Raw genomic sequence first — 23,237 nt, 5'->3', positions numbered from 1 at the left:
GCACGGAATTGTGCCTTGAGCCACTCTGGCTGCAGCCTCGGGACACGGAGAGCTGAGAGCTTGTTTATTGCAGACAACAGTGTGATGCATTCAGTTCTCAGTCCATTCAGCTCCAAGGACCTTAGACTGCAGCTGCGGATCAAAGGTTCGTTTTTTGAAAAACGCATCTCTAATACAGAGAGGTTCCACCTTTTCAGAACAGGGGAGAAAGCTGCATGAAAGCAGGGAAACAACCAAATGATCTGAAAGGGACAAGATGCAAAAGTTAGCTGGGCTGGATTCGGCTCTCCGGCCTGTAGCTGTAGCTTCATGTTTGACTGCCTTTAACTGCAAAATTCCACCTCTCATCAGCCCAAACTGACGAAATGAAGCTATGATAAAAATAACTTTTATTGGTAAGAAGAGAAAACTCCCAGGATAACAACTGGCTCAGCAGGGGCAGCAGCCATCAGCCTACAAGTATAAAAACTCAGCGGGGCCAAACTGCCTGCAATACTTAATAAATGGGTTATTCCCAAGAGCAAGGATGGAGCAATCCATCTCTAAGCCTGAGCCTGAAAAACACAACAAAGCATGAAACCCATGTGCAAATTCATCTGATGCTTGTGCACAGTGTTTTTTTTCCTGGAAAGTGGCAGTCCGTGATTGCTTCCCTGCACACGAGTCACTGCATCCATGTAGCCCTCACAATAATACAAAGAAACCCATCTTGCACGCTCATCACGATGTTACAAAAAGAGCGATCCAGTTGTTTCTAGATCGAGGGTGAATGGCCTCAATCCCCCCGAGTGATGGACTGCGATGATTGATTTTAAAAATTCAAGGCAGGCTGAATTGAGTATGCCCTTGGCAGAATCCGCTCCCAAAGACTTACTGTATTAACTGTGTGCTCACTCTTTTCCATCTTGCTGGACAAGCACACCTGGATACTTATGGCTTGCCTGGATTTTGCAGGTTGGAGATTTCATAGATCTATTCTGAGTAGCACAGCATTTATGGGAATGAAACTGTAAAAACTCTGACATGCGAAATCGTAACTTTGCCCCTTCACCAGCAATTTTTGTGCATGTCTTTTAGCTCTGACTTTCTTACTCCTGGATGATGTCCATAAACTGCTTCCTATAGGGGGATTTTGTGGAACCCACCCATACAGGAAGTATTCCTTTGCAAAGTGGCCCGTTTTGCCCTTGGTTGGGGGACTGCCTATCCAAACAGGTCACTTTCTGCGCTGAGCCAGGTCCTCAGTAACAGTCTGCTTCGTTTTCTTCCTTGTTCCCTGCAGCAGAAAGGATGTCTTGCAAGAGCGACCGGGGACTCTGCTCCAAGTGGTCACTGCTTACATCCAGGGACCGCTGCAAACCCTCCAGGTCTATCGTCTCTAAAGTCAGGAGCAGGCTGTCGGCATCCTGGAAAGACCTTTCAGCAGAATCCCCAAAGGGAAGGGCCAAGACAGACGGAGACGCTCCCTGCGGCTCTTCCTCTGTCCCAGCCGTGGCATCTTGCTCTAATCGCCTCTCCTGCTCCAGGCAGCTGTCTTTGCAAATCTTCGATTTCACCACTTGAAGGATCTGGCAGGCTTTCTGGGCCACCGGCCTGTCGCAGTCATGCAAGGCTCCGAAGAGAAACTCCAAGAGCTTCACCCGGCAGAATGTCTGCAGCAGTTCAGAAGGACAGGCGGACCCTCCAGCAGACGACGGGCAGGCCGTCCGTGAGCCTTCCAAAAGCCCGAACCGGCCAAAAGTCTGGGCAGCAAACACTGCGGCCAGTTCCAAGCCAGTAAGCTTGACTTCCCAGTCCAAGTCTGCTCTTGCAGCCTGGATCGCCCCGGCAATAAACTGCTCAGGATCGGCCAGCACTTCGGGGTGGCCTTCTCGTAGCCAGTCAAGGAAGACGCTGATCACGGCTCTGCGAGGGAAGCCTTCGGGGTCGGTGGACAAGATTTCCAGCAAGCGAGTGCCGACGCCGGCCTGGGGAACGGGCACAAGGAGGAGGACGGGGATCTCAGCACAGCTGTCACTGGCACCTCGCTTCGCATCTGTGCATGCATTTCAGGCAGGCGGGGCTCAGACGCACTCGCCATGGGCACCGCCGGAACGCACCGTGGCACACCGGCAGCACGAATGCATCTTTAGTACAATGACCCAGGCAACTCATTGCACGGATGCAATCGACCTATTTTAGGGCTGACCGTAAGACACAGTATCCGTTCATATTTAACTGCAGTGCAGAAGCCAAGGACAGGTACTGCCCAGAGAGCATAGGATATCGGGCGGTACAAAAATAAACATAACAATATTAATAAAAATGTGCAAAAAATAAACATAACAATAAATGAACAATACACCAAACTTTTCCAGTGCACTGAGGCATAAGTGAATACGCGGTGAAGAGCCAATTCTCAGTGAAGAGCCAAGAGACAGCTAGGTCCCACCAAGCTGGAGCACCTAATATCTTCCGTGTGCAACGCTCCCACTGACTTGGTTTGGATAACACAGGAACCCACACCCAGGAACGAAGTACAGGCTGAATGCCGGGCTGCTGTGTTGTCCGGACCAGTTGCGCTAACCTGTTAACAACAACAACCCCCGAAGAGAACTCATAGTGTGTCGCTGGGCCGTGAACTGACTTGTTGCCTCAGCTTGGTTCAGACCACCTGTAAATAACCCATAAATGTGCAGTTTTTATCCTACAAATCAGAGGAGGACACGCCATTTTCCAGGGAAGACAAATAGCTTCACTGCCCGTGAGGGCGGCTAGGCCAGAACAGGGGTTCCCAGTGCCCTGGCACCACCACTGAGAAGGCCCTGTTCCTGGGGCAGAGCCAGCGGGGGCAAGACAGAGGTCAGGGCCGCCCAGGTTGGGTAAAGCCCGGCAACAGCTGATCAACACACTGTAAAATCGCGCCCCGAAGGGCAGAGACCTCCACAAGCAAAACAAATCGTGGAAATAGGATCAGCGCAGCGAGCTGCCGCTGCACAGGCCGACCTGCGTCCACACACTTTGGGCTGCAGGCAAAGGGCCGCTTCTGAAGCACCTGCCAAGAGGGCTGGTTCAGGGACTGTGGCAGCGTCTCCCAGGCTGGGCAAGACCAGGACACTTCCCACTGCGCAGCCTGGTCGGCTGGCAAGCGAAGCGCTTCTTGCAGACCGTACCTCTTTGTGGCCCCCGTTGTTTTCCAGGCTGGGCATCTCGGAGCCAACGCTGGTGACAAGAGAAAGCTGCCCAGAGGCTTTCACAGCGCTGGCTCGCACGTAGCTCTCCAGGTCGTCCAGGAGGCCCCCCACAAGCGCCGGCACTTCGGACGAGAGCAGGTCGCGGCAAAACCACTCCTGTCCTGTGGGGAGAGATGGCGCGGCCGGCTTGCCCTGCCTTCTCACACAAGCCACCCATGCGGGCGTCTCCCTGCCACAGGCAGGTTTTGCCAGGGCCCACCCCCCCGGGCATGCAGCCTGGCTCCCTGGCCTGCAGGCCGATCGCCAAAGCCCCACCGCTGCTGCAGAGCCAGGAGGGCTCAGGAAACCTTTCTGGGGTCCTGCCTGGCAGGCTAAGTGCTGGCCTGCCAGGTGCTTCTGGAAGCTTCCGGAAAGGAATGGCGGCGAAAAGTCGACGCTCTCCCACCCGCTCTCGAATCAAGCAGTAAGGGCTCCCACGTGCCCCGCTGGGCTTTAGCCTGAGCTTCTAAGGTGCTGTCTAAAGTGCTGGACTATACCAAGCCAAACCCCCATGGGCTCAGCACCATGAGTAGCTCTTTTAATATTCAGACTGAAGCCCAGGGTGGATACACTGCCCAAAAGAGTCACCAGCCACTGGTGGAATCAAGGTAGACTGCACCTGAGCATTGTGGTTCCCTTTGGCCCATCATAGGTGGAACCTCTCCGATGCATCCGGGGTACCAGGCTGTGGGAGCTGCCGCTTTGGCACTTACCCCTCAAACACTTCAGTGACAGCGTCAGATACTCCAGGGACGAGTCGCGGATTTCCCAGCTTGGGCTGCACAGGCGTTTCTGTAACACAGGCAGGAGATCTGCCCGAAAGGGGGAAGGTTCAGAGACAGAATCACCAAATATCCGAACTGGAAGAGTGTGAAGCTTTTCTAGACTGCCCCCACTGTGTAGAGATCTGCTTCTCCTTAGAGACTGGGTTCAGACAACACAAGAACCCACACTCAAGGGCAATGGGACCACTGAACCATGGGTTATCAAGTGGGGAGAAACTTCACAAAAGCTGGGAGACCAGGCAGCTGGGGTCTGGGTGCGAGGGAGGAGACATGGCCCCGGGGGAACTGGGAAGGCTGGCTTGTGCCCCAGGGCCTGTGTTTCTCCATCCCTGCTCTCCTCGGACCTTGAGCTAATTCATGCAGCCCCAGCTGCAGTATTTCTACCTCTGTTAAATTGCTTGTGCCGCTCAAAGTCTTCAGTAGAGCTGGATGGTTCCAGGACGCTCCGAAGCCATTTCAGTGCTGCTTGGAATGCCTTCTTCAGGACCTGCAGGGAATTCAGCAGGGAATGCCAGAAGCCTGAGAAAAGAGACGCCTCCACCCCGGTGAAGAAGAAATCTTTGCCCGCCTCTTCTCCGAGAATCTTGTGCACAGACAAGACTCAGACATTGCAAATGAGCAGAAGTGTGCCAATATGGCACAGTGATTCTACCAGCCCCGCAAAGCTCCCCCAACACACAGCCGTAATTATTGGACCAGGAACACAGAGGTGCTTGTGATAAATTCGCAAGAAACTTCTTCAGATCTGCTATAATCCAAGGGAGAGGAGTCCTTAAGCTCACAATAGTCCTTCGAGTCCGTATCATGCCTGGTAATCAGGGCAAACTGGACAATTCACACGGTTGGCCGAGTGTTAGTAGCAAGAATGGGATTGTGTTATTTAAACAAACCAACCAACCCACATTTTTAGCCTCCACTTTAGCTGAAAATGCTTGCAGGCTGCAGAGAAGCAATAAGATAGACCCTGCACTTATGCTTATAAAAAGACACAGCATGGAAGGAAAAGGGATGCGGAGCAAGGAGGAAAGATGCAGGCCCAGGCATCCATGCGGAAAGTTACAGTCCTTATGAAATTTCGGCTGCAAGCTAGGTGATACCTGAAGGGGCAATGGAACAGCCTCCTTCTCTTCTCCCCTCCTTTTTTGCAAGGTAATGGAATGGCTACCATTAAGGAAACATTCCAGAATGATCTAAAAGGAGCCGGCTGAACGTACGCAGGGGCAGCTGGTGTCCAGCAGCATCCCTGCTGCAGCACCATCTCGGCGGGCTCCGCACGTCATACTTACAGTAGGGCTCGTATCTGGGCTCTTCAAATACACGAGCAGGATGTCAAAGACACGCTCCGTGGCTTCGCCGTGGGTCAGAGCTAAACACACCAAGGAGAACAGTCAGGGCTTGTGAATGGGAACAGACCAGACTCCAGACTTGCAAAGAAATGACAGACACCCACGTCTCATTGAACAGGGAAGACGGTCCAACCAGGTCAGCCAAAGTTCTGCCCTGCCAAGCCAAACACACATTTCGCCGCCAGAGAGCCAGCTGCAGGGGAACGTGAAGAATCTCAAGTCCCTTGTGATGAAAGAGCCCCCTCCTTGTGGCACCACAATGGCAGGCGCCCCCTCCCATGGAGAGGAGGCGAAGCCACCCCAAGGCAGCCTACAACTGGCATTGTTAATTTTTTTTTATTTATTTACATTTCTATGCCGCCCCATTCGCCGAAGCCTCGGGGCAGCTCACAACATAAAATTAAAATATAATACATTCAAAATATACAACAAATTAACAATATAAAATAAGTCGCCCTGGCCAGATAAAATAAGCAAATAATATTAACAATTAAAATGACGTTTAAATAAAAAGGTCTTCGCCTGGCGCTGAAAAACAAATAACGACGGCGCCAGGCGGACCTCTCTGGGGAGCACGTTCCATAGATTGGGCGCCACCGCAGAGAAGGCCCTCCGAGTACCTACCCTCCTAATTTCCTTCACGGAGGGTTCCCTCTCCAGCAGATCTCAAGGGGCGGGCGGGCGGGCGTATACGGACGTAAGCGCTCCTTCAGGTAACCAGGAGGTTAATATTGGGTTGCTTAACCCATAGTTTCTGGGTTCATACGCAAACAGCAAAGCCCAGTGGGACCAGCTGCAGGCTCGGGCTGCTCATCGCTGGGGGAATGTTCCCCACAGCCCTGCAGCAAATCCTGAGGCCGGAGAGCACAAAACTAGGACGGGAAAGAATGCAGGAACTTGCCTGCCCACCGGGAGAGCACCCCGAGGAGACCGAGGGCCGCCCGCTGAACCCGGAAGCAGCCAATCAGGATCTTGCCAACCGACACTCCCAGGGCGGAGACCGGAACAGCGAGGCCGACACAAAACTGCAGGATGGTCACCACCGAGTGCAGCAGAGGCTTATGGGGGAAATCCACAGAGGCGCAAGCCTGCAGGGGGAGAAGACGCATGCATTCCAGACTAACTGACCAGCCATGCATTACATCCAGCGAACACATGGGGCCTGTAGATGCTGGACTACAACTCCCATCAGGCATAGCTGGCGAGGGATGATGGAAGCTGCAGCCTAACATCACCCTGGGTGTACTTGTGGGGACGCTGCCGTCCCATCAGTGCAGGCTTGGGCATCACTGGGACTTCGGCTGCATTTTTAAAGGACCCTCGCGCCTTGGAAAGGGGGCCGAGAGGCCTTCTGAAAAAAATCGGGCATAGCAGCGGCATGAAGCCTGGACTCCAGCGGCCAGGAGGGCTTTCCGTTTGCCTCTCGGCCATCCCCAGATCTGGGCTGGCGGCTCCTCCCATTCTAATCCTAAGCAAGGCCTGGTGGAGTCCTGGCCCTCCGCATCCCCCAGACCCTCTTGTGTTGGCACCCTAAACATGGGGCTGAGAAAGACCCTCCTAGGGTCCTCTGCCTTCGTTCAGCACTGGGCAAAGGCCTCTTGGGTTCTGCAAGCCCCGCTCTTTCTTTTGGTACATCTTCCGTGCCTTTTTAAAGCTTCCCATTTCATGACTGCCTTAGGATTGTGCAGCTCATTTTAACGGGATTTAATCTGGAGGAAGAACTGTTTTCCCTCCCTGTGAACCACCCTGGGAATTTCTACTAAAGGGGTTTGGGCGTTTCTACCATGAATAAAAACATTAGAAAACCGGAGGCCTGTCCAGGGGCAGCACAGCCCCTCCATCCTAGCCTTTCTGGATTAGTCTCTGCCTTCACTTGGGAAGGCCACCGAGCCCCTTGAAAAGGGACAGGGCATATTCCAGTGCCTCCCGGAGCCCTTGCTTCTCGCCGAGAACTAGAAAACCTTATGCAAAATATAATGCAAGGAAAAATGGGTTGATGGAATGGCCCACATCTTATGCAAATAAAGCCTATTTGCACAGGACGTGTCCAGAATGCAGAAGTCAGTCTAAGTTGGCTGAGAATCTCCTCCCGCTCTTTCTGCAAAGCTTAAAGCCTCGACAGTTCTCACCACTGCTAATACAATTGTGTTACTGCCAATTAGCGCCACTGTGACAGGTTCTTTTGCATCGGTTTAAGCTCTAATTGAATTGACACAGAACATACTACTTGTGTTATGCTGACGTTAAACTCCAGCCTTTCCCGTGTTTTCCTGTGCACAGAGCCTCTTTAAGCCTGTGGTCTGAATTCAATTTGGAGACACTCCCAGGGTTCCATTCGAGTGGAGGGAGAAAAGCAAAGGTGAGCAGAGCAGGGCCAAAAGAACAAAAACACCAGCCTATTTCAGCATCAAGGAATTACGGCTTCTAAGCAAACCTAAGCAGAGTTATTTCAGCCTTTGAGGATGGGGAAAAGGTATGGAAAAGCTGGGAAGTCACTGGGAATGAATGCCCTCCAGAAAGTCCTAAACTTTGCTCTTGCTTTCCTTTATGGAAATGATCCATTGCCTAGAAGGTTTTCCTCCTCTTCTTCTGCCTTTCGTTTACCCCTCTGGAAATGTATGCCATCCTCGGAAGTCCCAAATGGCACTGGGAAACCTCCCGCTTGGGCGCCTCCTTTCCCCCACATCACTGACCATCCTGGCCGGTTGGAAATTGCAGTCCAACACAACCAGAGGGCATGAGGCTGAAAAAGGATGCTCTGTGACCTACCAAACACTGGATCTCCTCAAGATAAGCCAAGGATTGGCACAGGAGACTGACGCAGGAAGACCTGGACGAGAGGACGGACTCCACGGGAGCAGCGTTGGAAGGAGGACCTTCCAGCAGACCTGGAGAGACGGGGGCAAGATGACATTTGAACATCGAAACACGCTCTGTTGGGGCAAGCGGCAGTCCCCAAAGGAGGGGGATCAGTCAGACTTGCATCTGATTCCGCCACCTAGAAAAGTGGGGCATTCCTACAAGTATTGTCCTTTTCATCTCAACCCACACAGACACCTATGGGGGTCTATTCACCCTATTTCTGCCCACACCCAGTAGAAGCTGGTGGTTCCCATGGCAGTGTGGAAATGTACCGCTCCAGACCGTAAACAGAACCTTTCAGAAGCTATCCATGGAGCGGAAGTTATTCTGGGGCTAGGAAACAGCATGGCGGATGGCCGCCTTGAAGTTCGGACTAAAGCCTAGCATGACTCCACCACCCCACCAACACTAGGGCTGCCAGCCTTTGCTGGGCCTGTCCCAGTTCTGCTCTGAACTTCGGCTCCATCTCTGCCTTCCTAGCGTCGAGCTCTGGGAGGGGCGTTGCACTTTGAGCTGCAGCAGAGCATCATACCTGGGAAGTCCACAGAGTCAGAAACGCTTCTACAGATGCAGCTCATCGGCAAGACGAGGACAGTCAGACTTTGCGTCTTGATTGCCTGCGGGCTTCAAAGAAAGAGTGCCTGGTTACATCAGAAGTTCTTCATGGTTCAGTGCAGAGGTAAGCAAGCTTTTTCAGCCCAGGAGAAGCTGATGGGGACACTGTCTTACCATGCCTCCAGTTTCAAGAGCCCCAAGGCCAGGGGACCAGCCTGAGCTGGGCTTAAGTTCTTTAGGGCAAGTGCGACCAGCCTCCAGAGGCTGCATTCAGGAGAGCTAAATGCTGGAGATCTACAAGTGAGAGACACTGGTCAGTTGGGTGCAGACAGAAGCGACAGGGGGTGGTGGAGCTTTGGTTCACGAACACAGCGCTTCGTGCCCCCCCTAGACCGCTGCTCATGAAACTGTGTCCGAAGTCTGTCCAGGAACATCTAAATGGGGCGTCCAACAAAAGTTCAGTGATTGGTCCCCAGTTCATTTATAGACAGAATGCAACGCACTCGTTCGAACATTTAATGCCCTAAATGACTTGCATCCAGAGCAGGGAAGGCTGATCTCTGGATGTTTGGGACTTCAGCTCTCAACTTTCCTGACCACTGGCCATTCCTGATACCGATTACCTCCTCCCTCTTCTTCTGCTGAGGACTTACTCCGAACCAAATCTCTCTGTAATGGAGAACAAGATGCCAGGGTCTTTGGAAGTGGAACACGCCTTCCTAATACTGACGTGGGGAACAGCCAGAGCTTTTCCAGAAATGCCCTAGCCTGCTGCCTCTGTAATCTGGCGAAACAAACCATCAACAGCCCGTGATTCTGGAATTGCCCATGACAAATACTCATTGTTTAAACAACCCAGAGTTCCCAACAAACCATGGATTTCCTTTGTGGGTTGTTTGAAGATAGCAGTCCCTATTAACCCCAAGTTTTGAAATCACATGTAATGATAATCCATGATTCAACAACCCATCTTAGGATAAACCAAGGTTAGCATTACATGGTCATCCAGCCTAACTGGTAGTAAAACCATCTACCTCGCCATGTTAAGGAACAGATCCACCAGCGAATGTCCAGCCAGGACTGGTTCCTCTGTCAGAAGGGACCCGACAGTGTCTGCTATCCAAGACCAAAGCACTTCAGTCCATGCATCCTGGCTGTGTTCAAACAATGTCGTTAGCAACTTCAAGGAATGTTGAACGCGAGAGGCGGCACGGGACTGAAGGGACTCCTCGACTCGAGCCATGATCATCCGTGCACAGGCTGGCCAATCACAGTCCTTGGTGCTGAGCAGGCGAGATGGTTCGGACTGCACCGAGAAGATGAGCATGCGGGCAAGAAGCCGATTGGCCCCCGAAGCAACGAACAGGCTGCGGTCTCCTTGAAGGGTGAAAATCACATCCAGGGCTCCTGGTTTGGCAAAAAAAGAAATACACAAGCGTCTTAGTGATCTCGTCATAAGAAATTGTCTGTCTTGGGGATCCTGTTGTGTTTTCAATGAAAACAGTAACTTAAACCCAACGTGCCCAAGCTGAGTTCTCTGGGTGATTTACAAAGATTAACCCCTTAAAATGCAATATAATAATGTAAAATCACAATCGAACAATTTTAGAACAAAAATCAATGGATTTCAAAGGATCTATTGTCATATGCGGTCAAATACCTGGGGGCAGGGGAAGGTCTTAACCTGCTGTTAAAAACGTAACACTACCGGTGCCGGGTGTCCCTCGCTAGAAAAAGCGTTCCATAATTGGCAGGACCACTGCCAAGATCTTCTGCCTCATTCCCATCCTTGGAACCTCCCTCAGAAGTCCTTGGAACTGGGCCTCAGGCAACGCTCATTCTGCCAGGCAGGGCAGTCCCAATTCATTCTACCCCACAGGGTTCAGCTTCGTTACCGGCTATCATGGGAATGAGCTGGTTCTAAGCAGGATCCTTAAGGCAAAACAGCCCAGGTTGTCCAAGACACCTTTCAGTTCTGCAGCCTTAGAAAGGCCCAGCGCTTCTGCAATGCTCTCAGCCACGGACACGGGTCCGAGGCACACATCCGTGCAGGAAGAGCATCCGAGGGAAAACGTACCGGAGTTGCACAGAAACTGGAAGGCACTGTAGTGTTGCAGCATTGTGTAGGCTCCCTGGACCCAGCCGCTCCGGATGGACATGTCTTCCCACAATGCACTGCCAAGGGGGCCCGCTTCGCCAAAGGCACCAAACACCACCTCTCCCTGCTGAGTTAAGAACAGTGGGGGAAGGAGACTGAAAACACACTCCTGCGCAGATCTGGGGAGGAAAAGAAGGCCTACGGCTCCACATGGCTGGCCGGGGGAAACAAGGAGCTGCAGGAGTTTTTTCTATCTAACCGTGCAAAAAACTGCTCCATGATTTACTCTGCTTCAGGCATTTGACAGCATAGCATAAGGTTTTAATGAGTCCTGGGATTTACAGCGGATTGTTTAAATGTCTTACTTTTTGCTCCTTGGTTTCTGTGATGCAATGATATTGTATTACTGGGGCTTTCGTCTTGCTGGACCAACCAGAAGACTTTCACTATTGTGCAGTACAGAAACTTAATACAAGAAAAACGAACTTGAAATGATGAAGAAACGTAAAGAAAATGCCCAAGCAGTTAAGCAGATTCCGCCTACATTACCATCTGTGAAGTATAGAAAGAACGTTAAATGTACAACTCTCTCTCACAACTAGATTTAAATTAGATGCATAATTATTCGTCTGCTTGTCCCTGGATTTTTAAAAAAGTTTTAACATGTAAGCAGCAAGAGTTCCTTCTAGACAGAGGTCTCAGTAAATTCAAGTACGGCTTATCTTCACAAAGGATTCCAGCAGATCCGTCTTCCTCAACGCGGTCATCCTGGAAGCAGGGAAGCACGCGACTCTCCAGGTGTTTTGGACTACAACTCCCTCCACCCCAACACATGGTCATGGATCATGGGAGCTACAGTCCAAGGCTTCTGGCAGGAACCAGCTTCCCGACCTGGTGATGTCGTCAGCTTTACCACCTACGGCAACATGGGGATACAAGCGCTTGTTCCATCGCAAAACTTGACTGACCTGCAGGCGCTGGAAACTGGCTTCAGTCTGGGCGAGTATCCCCGTGAGCCGCAGCACAAAGGAAAGGATGCCAGGGTCCAGCTCCTCTTGTCTGAGCACTGCAAGGATCAGCTCCGTCAAACAGGGATTTTCCTCTAACAGCAGCAGGCTGGGCACTGGAAACGTGCAGGGAAAATGTCGGGGAAAGATCCTGTTAGGTGGTTTAGTTCCAACGCAGCGCTCTCCCAAAAGCGTATGCGTGTCTGTTTAGAAGCGAATCCTACTGAAGACAACACGATTTACTGCTAAGCAGGTGTCTGCAGGATGGCAGCCAGAACCTACTCAGGAATGTGGCATGTCCCGTCTTAATCTGGACATGATACTGTCCTGATTCTAGTTTTCATTTCTGAGGATGTGTGTGATGCCGCCGTGTTCAGATCAATTTGGTGACCCCTGAGGCAGACATTATCTTCATACCAGGAGAGCATAATCTTCTACACACTGGATCTTCCAATTATCTCTGCAGAAAAACCATGTTTAACTAAGCCCTTGGCAGGGGGGAACCCCCCCCCCCCAAAGGTAACACACACTATTTAAACAGAATTTTCAGGGGCATCTGCAGAAATGCCCTCCAGAAATCAATCTAGCCACCTTGTTTAGGTTTATTAAACCAGTAATATCAGATATAAACAACATCATGGTGGGTGTTTGGAATTACAAATGCCGGGTCTCTCATAATGTTGATAGAGTGTATTCAGGTATTCATGCATTGCATAATAACAATGTCTAACGATCATCCTCACAACAGCCTTGTAAAGTAACCCAGTATTATTACCCTCCATCATATGGCCATGTGGGCTGGGAGGGAGCGAACGCTGTAGTCTAACCCATCAGGATGGGACTGGCTGGAGCAAGTCCACCCCACAGATGGAACCCTCACCCAACCTGCACGGAGTCAGCACAGAATCAAAAGTCAACCTACCAGTGTTCGTCAAGGTCTTAAACCAGTCTAGTAACTTTTCTAAACAGGTGTCATCTGAAACTGGAGATCTTGGGTCCGCTAGAACGGTGCAGACGGAAGGAAGGAGTTGGGCACACTTTACATCCATCCTGAGCTTGAGGATCCGTTTCTGTTCCTCCAGAAAGAAATCGGTGCCTTTTTTTTTCCCTTAATGGCTCATATTCTTAAGAGAAACCCAGAGAGGAAAAATACTGTGTAAGGGTTAGCAACTGATCAATGTACAGAGTGTGGGGCTGGGGACCGTGAAGGCGTCAGGAAAAGTGGCCGCGATGGAAATGGGGCTTGCCGATTTCTCTGGTGCGCCTTTACTCCAAGCCCCTTTCTGCAGCGGAGTCCCACGACCGCGAACGACACGGAGCTGACTCCCCAGGCATCGCACACCGCCTGAGCCCTGGAAATGCCAAGTTTGGTCCGCCTACAGAAGCCCGACTGACTTTCCCCGTGTCTACCCCGAAGTCTGCGCTCCGATTTCAGGGGCTCGCTCGCGAGTGAGGGTGCGCGGGAGTCAGCCGCGTGAATCAGAGAGGAGGCTTGCACGCGTGCGAGGCTTGCACGCATGTTTCGTAACGATCATCCGAAAAGGCATGGCGAGGACAGCATCTTGAGCGCTGCCACCCCGGCTGGGCAAAAACGACCCCTCTCGAAGCGAGGGTGCAGCGGCCTTCACCTGGAGGGAGGCGGCACAGGCGCCCTTACCTGCCTGCCCCCTTCTGCCTGAGCCAGCACGACCGAGCAGGATCAGGCCAGCCCCAAGTTTGAGCATGCTCAGTGCGCCCCCGGGACCGAGCATGCTCAGTGCGCGGGATGGAAGCTGCGGGGCTTTTCTTGCCCGTTCCTGGAGCTTTGGAGCAGGAGGCAAAGCAATCTGGATCTCCTGGATTTGGGAGTAGATCGGAGTGCAATGCCACCCACCTTTAGGCAGAAAAATGTCCTACAACTTCTAGCATGCTGAGCATTACGGGAAAATCCCCTCCCGCGCTCCGTGCCGGCTGGGGCACGCGAAGCAATCCGGCTCATGTTGCCGAGCTGCTAGAAAACCACCCCAAACCCGCTGTCCTTATTTAGATAGCTCGGTTTTCATCTTCTCTTGGGGCCAAAAATGCTAACAGAGATGCTTATTACGATTTCTTAAAAAGTCTCTGCCTGCAGGGGTGTTCCCGCAACCAGGGATCATGGGACTTGTAGTGCAACACCTCTGGATGGTGCCAGGTTGGAAAAAGTGGCTGCAAAGCGACCTAGCGGTCTTGCAAGGCAGGCAGCCCCCGAGTCTTCAGCAGGATCGACTCTCAGCGGCGGCGCTCTGCATTCCTGCGCGCGCGCCTACTCGAGAGTAAGCCTCACTGAACACAGCGGGACTTACTTCTGGGTAAACCGGCCTAGGAGGCAGCGAGGCCCTTCTGGGACTGCCGTTAAAGGGTAGTCCGAAGTCGGGAGGGCCTGATTCTGTGCGCGTTTACTCAGGAGTAACTGCCAGGGCGTGCCCTACGGCCAGATACGAGCGAGTTGAGCCGCCTCTTTCCGGGCTCAGTGGGGCTGTTTCTGAGCATGCGCACTTGGCCGGGCCGAGCTTTTCCGAAGGAGGAGTCGGGCAACTCCGGGTAACTTCTCGTTCGTCCCGAAGCTCTGCGAGAACTCCGGGCGCCGCCCTGCCCCGCCCCGCCCCTCCCTGAGTGCATCCGGGTCTCTCGGCCCTGGTTGCCGTGGCCGGTTGCCATGGACTCCCAAACCCGGAAGCTCGGAGGCTCGCGGACGGAGCCGCCGCCGCCGCCGCCGCCGTGCTTGTGCCGGAGCTCGCTCGGGGGACCGCTGGGTGGCGTGGCCGGGCCGGGCCTGCGGCGTGCAGCGTGTGGCCTTCGGGCGCCTTCCCGTTATGTCTGAGGGCCCCAGCGAGACCGCCACAGAGCGGGAGCTGGCGCTGGTGAGGGGCGGCCGGGGAGCGCGGGGCTCGGTCGGCGGGAGAGGCGGGGGGGCGCCCCCTGCCCAGGCGGAGAGGCTGCGCTGGGTGCCCCCTGCCCGGGCCGCCCTCAGGCAGATGGGGCGCCCCCTGCCCGGGCGGAGAGGCTGCGCTGGGTGCCCCCTGCCCGGGCCGCCCTCAGGCAGATGGGGCGCCCCCTGCCCGGGCGGAGAGGCTGCGCTGGGTGCCCCCTGCCCAGGCCTCCCTCAGGCAGATGGGGCGTCCCCTGCGCGCGCCTTTGGGGAGGAGCGTGGGCGCCCCCTAGTCATCCCTCCCCCGGGCTCATGGGCCGGATTTCCTCTCCTCTCCCCCACCTGGGCAGGTATGTGGTGCCCACACTGACCCTCTGCTAGGATGGAGTGTGGGTGGTCCCTCCTCGTGCCCGCCTCCGCCAGGGCATTGTTTGGGTGCCCCTCTGCTCCCCATCCTCCCTCTGTTTCAAAATGGACTTTTAAAAGGGACACACAATCCGCTAGAACCCTGAAAGCTAAGAAAGATGATGTCTCCCTTTGTTCAGTACATGAGAAAGGCAGAGATTGTCACGTGTGTAGCAGCGGTGGTGGCAAAGGGAGCTGGACCAAGGAAGACTGATTGAAATGTCCATTGGAGTAGAGCACATAAAAGCATAAGGAAACCCATGTAGGACTGGACCAGACCAGCTGCCCACAGGAGCCCTTAAGTCCGCCAGCCATGAAATGCTGGAAGCCGCCCCTGTGCATACATTCTGGAGAGTAGGCTGCATCGGATCCAGTTGGATTTGCATAAGCTGACATGTTGGATTAGATTGCATGAAATCAGTAAGAAAACAAGATGTGCTGGCAGGGAGGGCCATTAGACGTTTTGTGATACCATGCAGAGAGTGACCAAAGAGAACTCTCTTTTCTATTAATGTAGGATTAGTTGGGTCACCCAACGGGATTGATGAGCAGTAGGTTCAGGACAGATCAAAGGAAGTCCCACTTTCTTCTGGGGTTTAAGCGACTGGTTTCCACGGGCAACTGGCTGCAAGTGGGACGAGAGGAATGGTCTTGCCCTGTGCTTTGTCCCTGGCATCTCATACTCGGCGTTTTCTCAACTATCATGGTGTATGTCAGTTTTTCCTAGCCTTGCAGATGTGTTGTACTGCAGCTCCCAGCATCCTCCAGCCAGCATGAGAGTTATATCTTGAAGGCACCACTCCCATGCTTGGCTGGGGGATGCTGGGAGTTGTAGTGCAACACATCTGCACAGCCCTTGGAAATGGGGCAAGCTGCCCTGTGGCTAGGGACACGCTGACCTCTGTGGTAGTATTTCCTCGTGTGCCAGTGTTCACACCAAACACTACTCTTCCCATCTCCTACAGGATGTGGCCCTCTAGTTCTTCTGGGCTACAGCTCTCTTCAGTCTCAGCTGGCAAAGCTGGTAAGGGATAATGAGAGTTGCTCAAACTTCTGGAGAGACACAAGTGGCCTTTTCCCTGTTTCATTCATCCAGTGAGTCACATCTCAGATCTTCCACTGTGCTCCTTTTGCCCAAGCAAACTTCTTCCATGAATAGAATGTGACTCTGTGCTCATATCCTGTGGTGAAGGAAGTGGCTTTGAATTAAAATAGAATTTAGGGTGTAAGGATCAAGATGGGCTCACTCTAGGAGGGGCCACAGCTCAGTGGGTGAGCCCATGTTTTGCATTCCCAGTTCTGTCCCCAGCACCTCCAGATGAAGGACTAGGAGGCAGCCCTTCCTGAAGCTCCAGAGCATGCCTGTTAGGGGCAACCACACTGGGTTAGATGGGCCCCTGTTCTGAATCAGGTTAAGGCCACTTTCTGTGTTCCTATTTCGAGGATGCATCTTCATATTCTCTCTCCATAAATTTTCTGTGAGACTAAATGTCAAAAGGTGCTATAAACCATTTATTAGAGGAGCAGGAGAGATGTGCCATTCATTCCTACATAGGTTTACTCAGTCCTGTGAATTCAGTGGGGATTACTTCCAGTAAGTGCATCGAATCATGGCCTTAGAAAGTTGTTTCTTTCCCATGCCTCAGAATCTTCAAAGGAAAGAGAGAGAGAGATCAAGTGTCCACTGAGCTTATAGCTTGAAGGCTTAAAATCTTTCCCAAAAGCTGACACATGCCAATTAATCAGCAAAAGCTTTAGTTGATTAATTTACAGCTTTAACCAGACAGCTTGCAAGCAGACATAGTTCTAATCTGAGATACCTGCAGCATGCAGATAGCAGTGTTCACAGCATCTGCATGTTTGGAGATTTTCTGCTGAAAGCTGTTCTCTCCCTGCTTGTTGAGATGTTTGTCTCTTGCAGTGAACTGTTCCCCAGTCATGGAAGGCAGAATATCTGGAATTTGCTGTATGCTAGAGTGTCCTAAGTGCATTCCACTCTCCTTTCACTGCCCATTCACTTGCCTTCAAACGATGCATTTGTGTTTGTCTCACAGTCTGATCACTAACATAGCAGGGCGAATTGGGTAGGGAGATGTAGACTGAGATCAGATGCCTGAAGGGGGGGGGGGGGGGAATCTGCCAATACGTTCTGAAAAGTGTGACTTCAGGAAATTAAAAGCTGTGACATGGCATCAGTGCCACATACCGCCCTGGAGCGAGCCATTGGAAAACTGGTTTATCTCTTCATGGTGCCTCCTTTCCTGCCACCCAGGTTTCAGAAGCCTGCCTCTTCCCCTTTCTGTCTTTTTAAGCACTGTGAGTTTGAAATCTTATCTAGGGACAGGGCTGGGGCATATAAGGGATGGTGAAGGCAGCTGCGGAAATGAACTGTAGGGCCCTTCTTCTAAAGATGACACATTTGCAAGGAATAGATCCATGCACCACTGTTTTTAAAGGAAATTAAAATCTTAATGTTGTTCTTTGTTGCCAGTATCAGGAAAGGATGGTAAAGCTTGCCATACAGAGGAATAAATGTACTCACACCCAAAGCTCGTTGTTCAGCTAACCGTTGAGGGAGTCTTTGTCCTGCATTACCGATCATCTTGTGGTGAACCTCCTGATAAACTGCACTCACAGAATCATGGATCTGAAAGAGGCCACTGGCCATCAGGTCCAGCCCCCTTGCTCAGTGCAGGAATCGAGCTATAAGGCACTGAGGTGTAGTTGCTCCCCAGGTCCCATACTGGAGAGTTATATTTTACCTAGCTGAGATGCCCTTTGATTGTGGCCCCTTCTCGCCATCTCAGATGGGCTGTGAGGCCAGGTTCTTTTGGGTTTCCTGAGTAAATTAGCTTGTGTGCTGACTAACTTGCACGTGGCACAATTCACACTCAGCCATCCCCAGCTCAGCCAAGGCACAGGCATGCCCCCTCCTCCTCTTTGCACCCCCTTTCTCCCACTGGGAGGTTTCTCTACTTCTGTGTAGTCCCCCCCCCCCCGCACCACTTTACAAGTTTTAGATGCCTCTTCTAAGGCTTCGTTCCCTGCAGTGAGAGCTTTGAGCTAAAACATGTTGATAATTTTGGCATTCTCGCCCTGTTCCCTTTGTCTTTGACCTCACTCCCCTTGGCATGTGACCCCCAAGAGTTCCTCTGAAAAGGAGTGTGGAACTTGGGCAGCACAAGAGTCAGTCACTGGGTCAAAGGTTCTTGAGTGGCAGAGCTCGGAAAGTCCTTGGAGAGCAGCTGCCAGTCAGAGATCGGCCTTCCCCAGTTCTCCAGATGCGTTGGGCTACAACTGTTGAGCTCAGTACACGGGGGTGTGCATGCAAATATTGCGCATAGCATTCTGTCACAGTTCTGCATGCGTATTTCTTTCACAGGGGGAAGACAGTCATTCCACAGTAACCTCCGCATCCGCATCCGACGCAGAAGCAGTGAGTTGACCCCTCCATGCTTCTTTTAAGATCTCTACCATTTACCAGCAAATTTCAATATGAAATAATTTTCTCTTTCAGAAACCGAGGAAGAAAACATCTTGCAAGCTTCCAAAATCACCGAGTAAGTGTGATTAAACCTTTCAACGGAACAGCCTTGTGGTGAAACGTGCTTCCCTGAAGCATTCCTGGATATGAAATAAGCATCTGTGCAAGGGGTGGGAGAGTCTGAGTATGCTGGGATGTGGCGCTCTCTCCAGAGCCCTTTGGGACGGCATCTCCTGGAAAATTAGGAGCATTCCCATGCCACTGATTTTTGGTACTTGCTGAAGCAGTTCAGCCTCTGTTATGTCAGGCGGTAGTCAGAAACTGTGTATCGGTTCCCCTGTGTCTCCAGGACTCTGATGAATTTGCTCCTTTCTCCAAGCTCAGGAGTGGCTCCGAGGTGAAGTCATCTCCCATGTCTGTGCCCAAAGGAAGTGCTAGCGGCCTTCTTGATTCCTTTTCAAACCTGTAGTGCTGACTTTTCCCCTGTATTTTGGTCTTAGAATCTCCATATATCTCTAGCACGTACCTCCGTTCTACAAGGGTTGGATTTCCAAGATCCTTTAAGGGCACAGAGAACAAACACTTTGAAATTTCCTTGGTCAAAGCATCGAGGCAGCTGTGGCGTGGATCTCTCAGACAAGGTACCAGTATGGGAAACCATCTGTCTTTCACCAATTGCATCACCATAGATAAAGAATCTGGGGTCTTGTACCTTCACTCCTCCTGATCTGTTCTTGTGGTATGCGAAATGCACCATCCCATTGTCTGCTCATGCTTGCATATGCATAAACATGATTGCACTGGAAGAACTAGTAGGCTATAACATCCTGATGGAATGCCGGAGGGGGGTTATTCTTACTTGGGGATCCTCAGTGGACAGTGCATGGCTTACCTTGCCTTATTGCTCTGATTTAGCAGGCTGCCTTAACAGCTCAGGGCTGAACACTCTGCCCACTGGGCTGGACTGCTGTTCTTCGGCTCTACAGTTTAATGCAAACTGAGATATAGTCATCTCTTGGTTCCCCACTTCTCTCCCTAGATACCTGGTTGGGTCAGACAAAGTCAGGTCTTGACCTAAGTCCTGGGTTGTCCTCTGTCCCTGACGGCACACCGGAATATTTGAAGGAAGCTTTGGGTATGAAGAAACCAAAACATGCTCGTTCCGCCAGCAGTGGTGAGTTGAGTACCAAGAAATCACAGCTGCACTAATTTTATGACTAACTTGAAGCATTTTTATGCAGCTGCTCATTCAAAAGTGCTCCCAGAGTTACTTATATGTACTGAAGTAAGCACAGCACTGCGTATCTGCAGGTTTAATCTGAAAAGGCACAACACACAAGGAAGAACATGTGGGGAGGGAAGAGGAGAAAAAGAGTTGTTTTAGCAAGGCGCTCGCTCTCTCTCTCTCTCTCCATACGGCTTGCTGGAATGGATGTTAGGTAAGGAATGGAAGAATGAATGGTGTACGCGCTGTTAAAACTCAGTAAATGAAACGCGTTACAATAGACATGGAGGAACCCTTTGCCACACCTGTGCAGTAGTGAAACGGGAAGCCTGTTTCCACGGCACATGTCCCAGTGAAGTCGCAACATCTGCAGAAACATCAGGCGAAACTGTGTTGTTTTCCCTAACCTGGAACCTCCCATCTTGGGCTCCATCATCTCCAGTCATCTGCAACCAGCATGGCAATTGGCCTTTTTAAACCTGTCAAGAAACGTAGAATTGAATCTGTAAATCACTGTCCATTTTGGTAATAGAAAAGAGTATCGGAATGTAGTCTTGTTTGCTAGAGCTGCCATTTACTCTTCTGATGTGTGTTGGCGGGGGGCACGGTTTTTTCTAGGCTACATCCCTGGAACTCCAGACTACAAAGAAAAGGAAGAGATGTATGATGAGATCATTGAACTAAAGAAGGTACGGCTAGACCTTCGCATGATCTGTATATTTATGCTGCATGCAGAAGGCACTTACTGGAGAATCTTATTTGTCTTTTTTGAGAAATAAAAGTTTGGTTTCCACAGTTGCAGAGGATAGTTTGAAAATACATGGGGAGCATCTATCCAGGAGCCCAGAATGCTAAGGAGAGCTTTTAAAGGAGAGAAGAATTTGGTGCCTGTAATCAGGGTGGCTGCCTTCCATCCCCATGGCATGTTTTCCCTGTTTGGCCTGCCCCAGTCCTCCCTTTTCTTCCTGTTTGCTTCCTACCACCATACTTCTTACCATTCCTGCTTTGTATCATTTAGTGAAGCTTGTCCAATTTTCCTGTGCAGGTTGCATTGGAGACTTCCCAGGACAGGGCCTAGGGAACTGGAGAGACATGGTGGATGGGAAGCACAGGGGCGGAGGAGAAGCAAATCCAGAGCTGTGTTTCCTTACCACTTCATTCTTTCTCTTCATTAGTTTGCTCACCTCTAAAGGAGATGCCTGAGGCCTGGTGGTTTTGCTTGGATTTCTTTAAAAAAACCCAACACATGCAAAAGAGATTCTTACAGAGCTTTATTTACCAGGGAGCTGCAAGCGGAACTAAGTAAAGGACCCAAGATATTCCCCCCTCCCTCCTGTTTAGACAGTCCAAGCCCAGAAATGTGAAGCAGATCGGATGAAAACGAAGCTTCGGCGACTGGAGGAGGAGAATAATCGGAAGGACAAACAGATTGAACAACTGCTGGATCCCTCCAGGGTAAGCTGCACAGCCCCCGGGTTAGTAGCACAGTGAAGGCCCGATCCTGTGCAAGGTGAGGCAGGAAAAAAGGTATACGATGCCCAGGGTGCCACAGCCATGCCTGCCTCTGCACAGCGGCAGCATTCAGGTCTGCTCGGCCAGCAGTTTGGTTTTCCTTTTCAGTAGATGGAAGTCAGTTGTGCTTTGTCTTCTAAATATTCATGTTTGACTAGAAGTAACAGACGTGCTGTGCTCCTTGTTGTGTAAGAATGTTACAGTGAGAAGAAACATTCAGTCATGTGAAGCTGCTGGATTTAATGGGTTCTCAAGTCATTCTTTCTGTATCTTGTACAGTCTGTCTGCTGTCTATTGAAGTCTGGTTTGATCATTCGAGCTATATCTCTGGGAATCGGCCTCGGAGTTCCAAGGTCAGGGCGACTTGGAAAATGCCGGCTTGCCCACACAGTGTGGGGGATTGTGTCTCTGACAGCACTCAGACCTCCAGGCTGTGAACTGGAGCGCTGTCCCCGCCCCCAGCCCCCGCCCCAACTGGCATGGAAGGAGCCACACTGGCTGTTCTCCAAGATTGGGAAAGGGACCCAGGAGAGAGAAGGAAGGAGCCATTCTGCTGAATGGGGAAGGGAGGGGCCTCTGCAGCCCCTCCCCTTCCCCTCTAAAATGCTAATGCTAGATAGTCAAAAAAGCACATTGAATTAAAAAAAAAAATAGAGGGCAGGGGGATAAAGCGTGCCTTTGCAATCTCTTTAGCCTTGCATAGGATTCGTGTAAGCCTTTGGGTTCGGGGCTCGTGATCCTTGCAATAGGATTTCCTCCCAAGTGGGCTGAGCATTTTCCCATGTTCCCACAAAGCAGCCTCAGGCAAACTGCTCTCTCTTTCTCTGTCCTCATCTGGGCCTGGAGATAAAACCCCTGAGCCATCCTGCACATGGTGGGCGTGTCGTGAGCGGAGCTGGCTGGAGCCTGGGGTCAGACTAGATGGCCCGGGAGACCCCTTCTGCCTCGCTCTGTTCCTATGTTTCTATGGCAGGGTATACTTATGGGGAAATAAAAACCCATGCTTTGAACAGCATCTTCTTGAATATGCCGGGGGTCAGACTAGATGGCCCGGGAGGCCGCTTCTGACTCGCTCCGTTCCTATGTTTCTATCTTACTGGGCTTTTGTGAAGATTGCGGCAACATCCTCGCCTGGAAGTGTTGTGAAAAAAGTGTCACAAGGAGGCCTGCTGACCAGGCCCGTCTTGTGCAAAGAGCTTGGTTGCCTGATGCGTTGGGTGACTAAATGGGGCTTCATTCCTTGTTCTTGCAGGGCTCTGAGTTTGGCTGGGTACGGACAGAGCAGAAAAACGATAATAGCATGGTAATGGCAGCTTTCCTTCCCCACCTTCCTAGCTTCATGTTTGTTGATGGGCCAGCACATGCTGGATATGTGCACAGAAGTTGCCTATCACAGCACACAACCCGGAAGTGTGAATAAAATGTCAAATTCCTTCACTTTGCTACCATCTGAATTCTCCTGATATTCAGAACCCAGGTACTTATTTATGGTAGTGTCTTGAATTTCTAAGAACTGTTAAAACAGTGATAACCATCCTGTGAGAGAAAATGGACAAAGTAGCAGAAGTGGGGCAAGAAAGAATAAAGTTCTTTCTTGATGACGGACAGTAGAGTGATTTACTTATTTATTTAGAGTATTTGTATGCCGTCCCATTGCATAGCCTCAGGACAGCTTGCACAAATGCTTAGTTCCTTGGCATAACAGTGTATTGAAGATCGAATAAACAGAATGGGGCCAAAAATGTAAAGAAGTGGACTTCGTACATATTCCTGAGGAACGTCTGCAGGAACTGGGGGGAAATGGTGTATTAATTATATTTTAAAAGTTTTCTGGGAGGTAGCTGTACTCAGTAAAACAG

General features: G+C 51.3%; 2 protein-coding genes across 4 annotated transcripts in view; one reads left to right on the top strand and one right to left on the bottom strand.

Moving 5' to 3' along the window:
• Window positions 1–172: 172 nt before the first annotated feature.
• BRAT1 (BRCA1 associated ATM activator 1) lies at window positions 173–14,246 on the bottom strand. 3 transcript variants are annotated; one of them, XM_044433740.1, is made up of 14 exons: window positions 14,187–14,246; window positions 12,788–12,989; window positions 11,827–11,981; window positions 10,838–10,985; window positions 9,795–10,167; window positions 8,935–9,054; window positions 8,738–8,829; window positions 8,113–8,231; window positions 6,245–6,431; window positions 5,284–5,363; window positions 4,382–4,484; window positions 3,926–4,024; window positions 3,153–3,334; window positions 173–1,967 (listed from the first exon to the last, which is right to left on the bottom strand). In XM_044433740.1, exons 2-14 carry the CDS (start codon window positions 12,912–12,914, stop codon window positions 1,242–1,244), a joined length of 2,511 nt encoding a protein of 836 aa, XP_044289675.1. In that variant the 5' UTR covers window positions 12,915–12,989; window positions 14,187–14,246; the 3' UTR covers window positions 173–1,241. The 3 variants fall into 3 exon arrangements, with proteins under 3 accessions (XP_044289675.1, XP_044289674.1, XP_044289676.1); XM_044433739.1 differs by lacking the exon at window positions 14,187–14,246 and adding an exon at window positions 13,523–13,587; XM_044433741.1 differs by lacking the exon at window positions 14,187–14,246 and having other exon boundaries at window positions 10,838–10,982; window positions 12,788–13,503.
• A 311-nt stretch (window positions 14,247–14,557) lies between these two features.
• The window catches only part of IQCE (IQ motif containing E), a 31,105-nt gene continuing 22,425 nt past the window's right edge, over window positions 14,558–23,237 (top strand). The window contains exons 1-8 of the mRNA XM_044433742.1: window positions 14,558–14,744; window positions 18,540–18,593; window positions 18,675–18,717; window positions 19,142–19,282; window positions 19,681–19,815; window positions 20,485–20,555; window positions 21,208–21,321; window positions 22,631–22,681. Coding sequence (XP_044289677.1) covers window positions 14,697–14,744; window positions 18,540–18,593; window positions 18,675–18,717; window positions 19,142–19,282; window positions 19,681–19,815; window positions 20,485–20,555; window positions 21,208–21,321; window positions 22,631–22,681 — 657 coding nt within the window. The 5' untranslated portion in view covers window positions 14,558–14,696. The remainder of the gene's footprint in view (window positions 14,745–18,539; window positions 18,594–18,674; window positions 18,718–19,141; window positions 19,283–19,680; window positions 19,816–20,484; window positions 20,556–21,207; window positions 21,322–22,630; window positions 22,682–23,237) is intronic.

The sequence above is a fragment of the Varanus komodoensis genome, unplaced genomic scaffold (genome assembly GCF_004798865.1).
Source record: "Varanus komodoensis strain SLA01 unplaced genomic scaffold, ASM479886v1 scaffold26, whole genome shotgun sequence".
NCBI classification, from domain to species: Eukaryota; Metazoa; Chordata; class Lepidosauria; order Squamata; family Varanidae; genus Varanus; species Varanus komodoensis.
The sequence above is the reverse complement of the archived record's forward strand: the minus strand, read 5'-3'. Positions and strand labels throughout refer to the sequence as shown.

Excerpts from the sequence above, each read along its gene's own strand:
- BRAT1 (XM_044433740.1), bottom strand. The coding sequence starts at position 12,914 with ATGGATGTAAAGTGTGCCCAACTCCTTCCTTCCGTCTGCACCGTTCTA. Across the intron at positions 10,168-10,837 it reads CCAGTTTCTGTGCAACTCCG|GAGCCCTGGATGTGATTTTC; the intron begins GTACGTTTTCCC and ends TTGCCAAACCAG. Across the intron at positions 4,485-5,283 it reads GCCCAGATACGAGCCCTACT|GTCCTGAAGAAGGCATTCCA; the intron begins GTAAGTATGACG and ends AATTCCCTGCAG.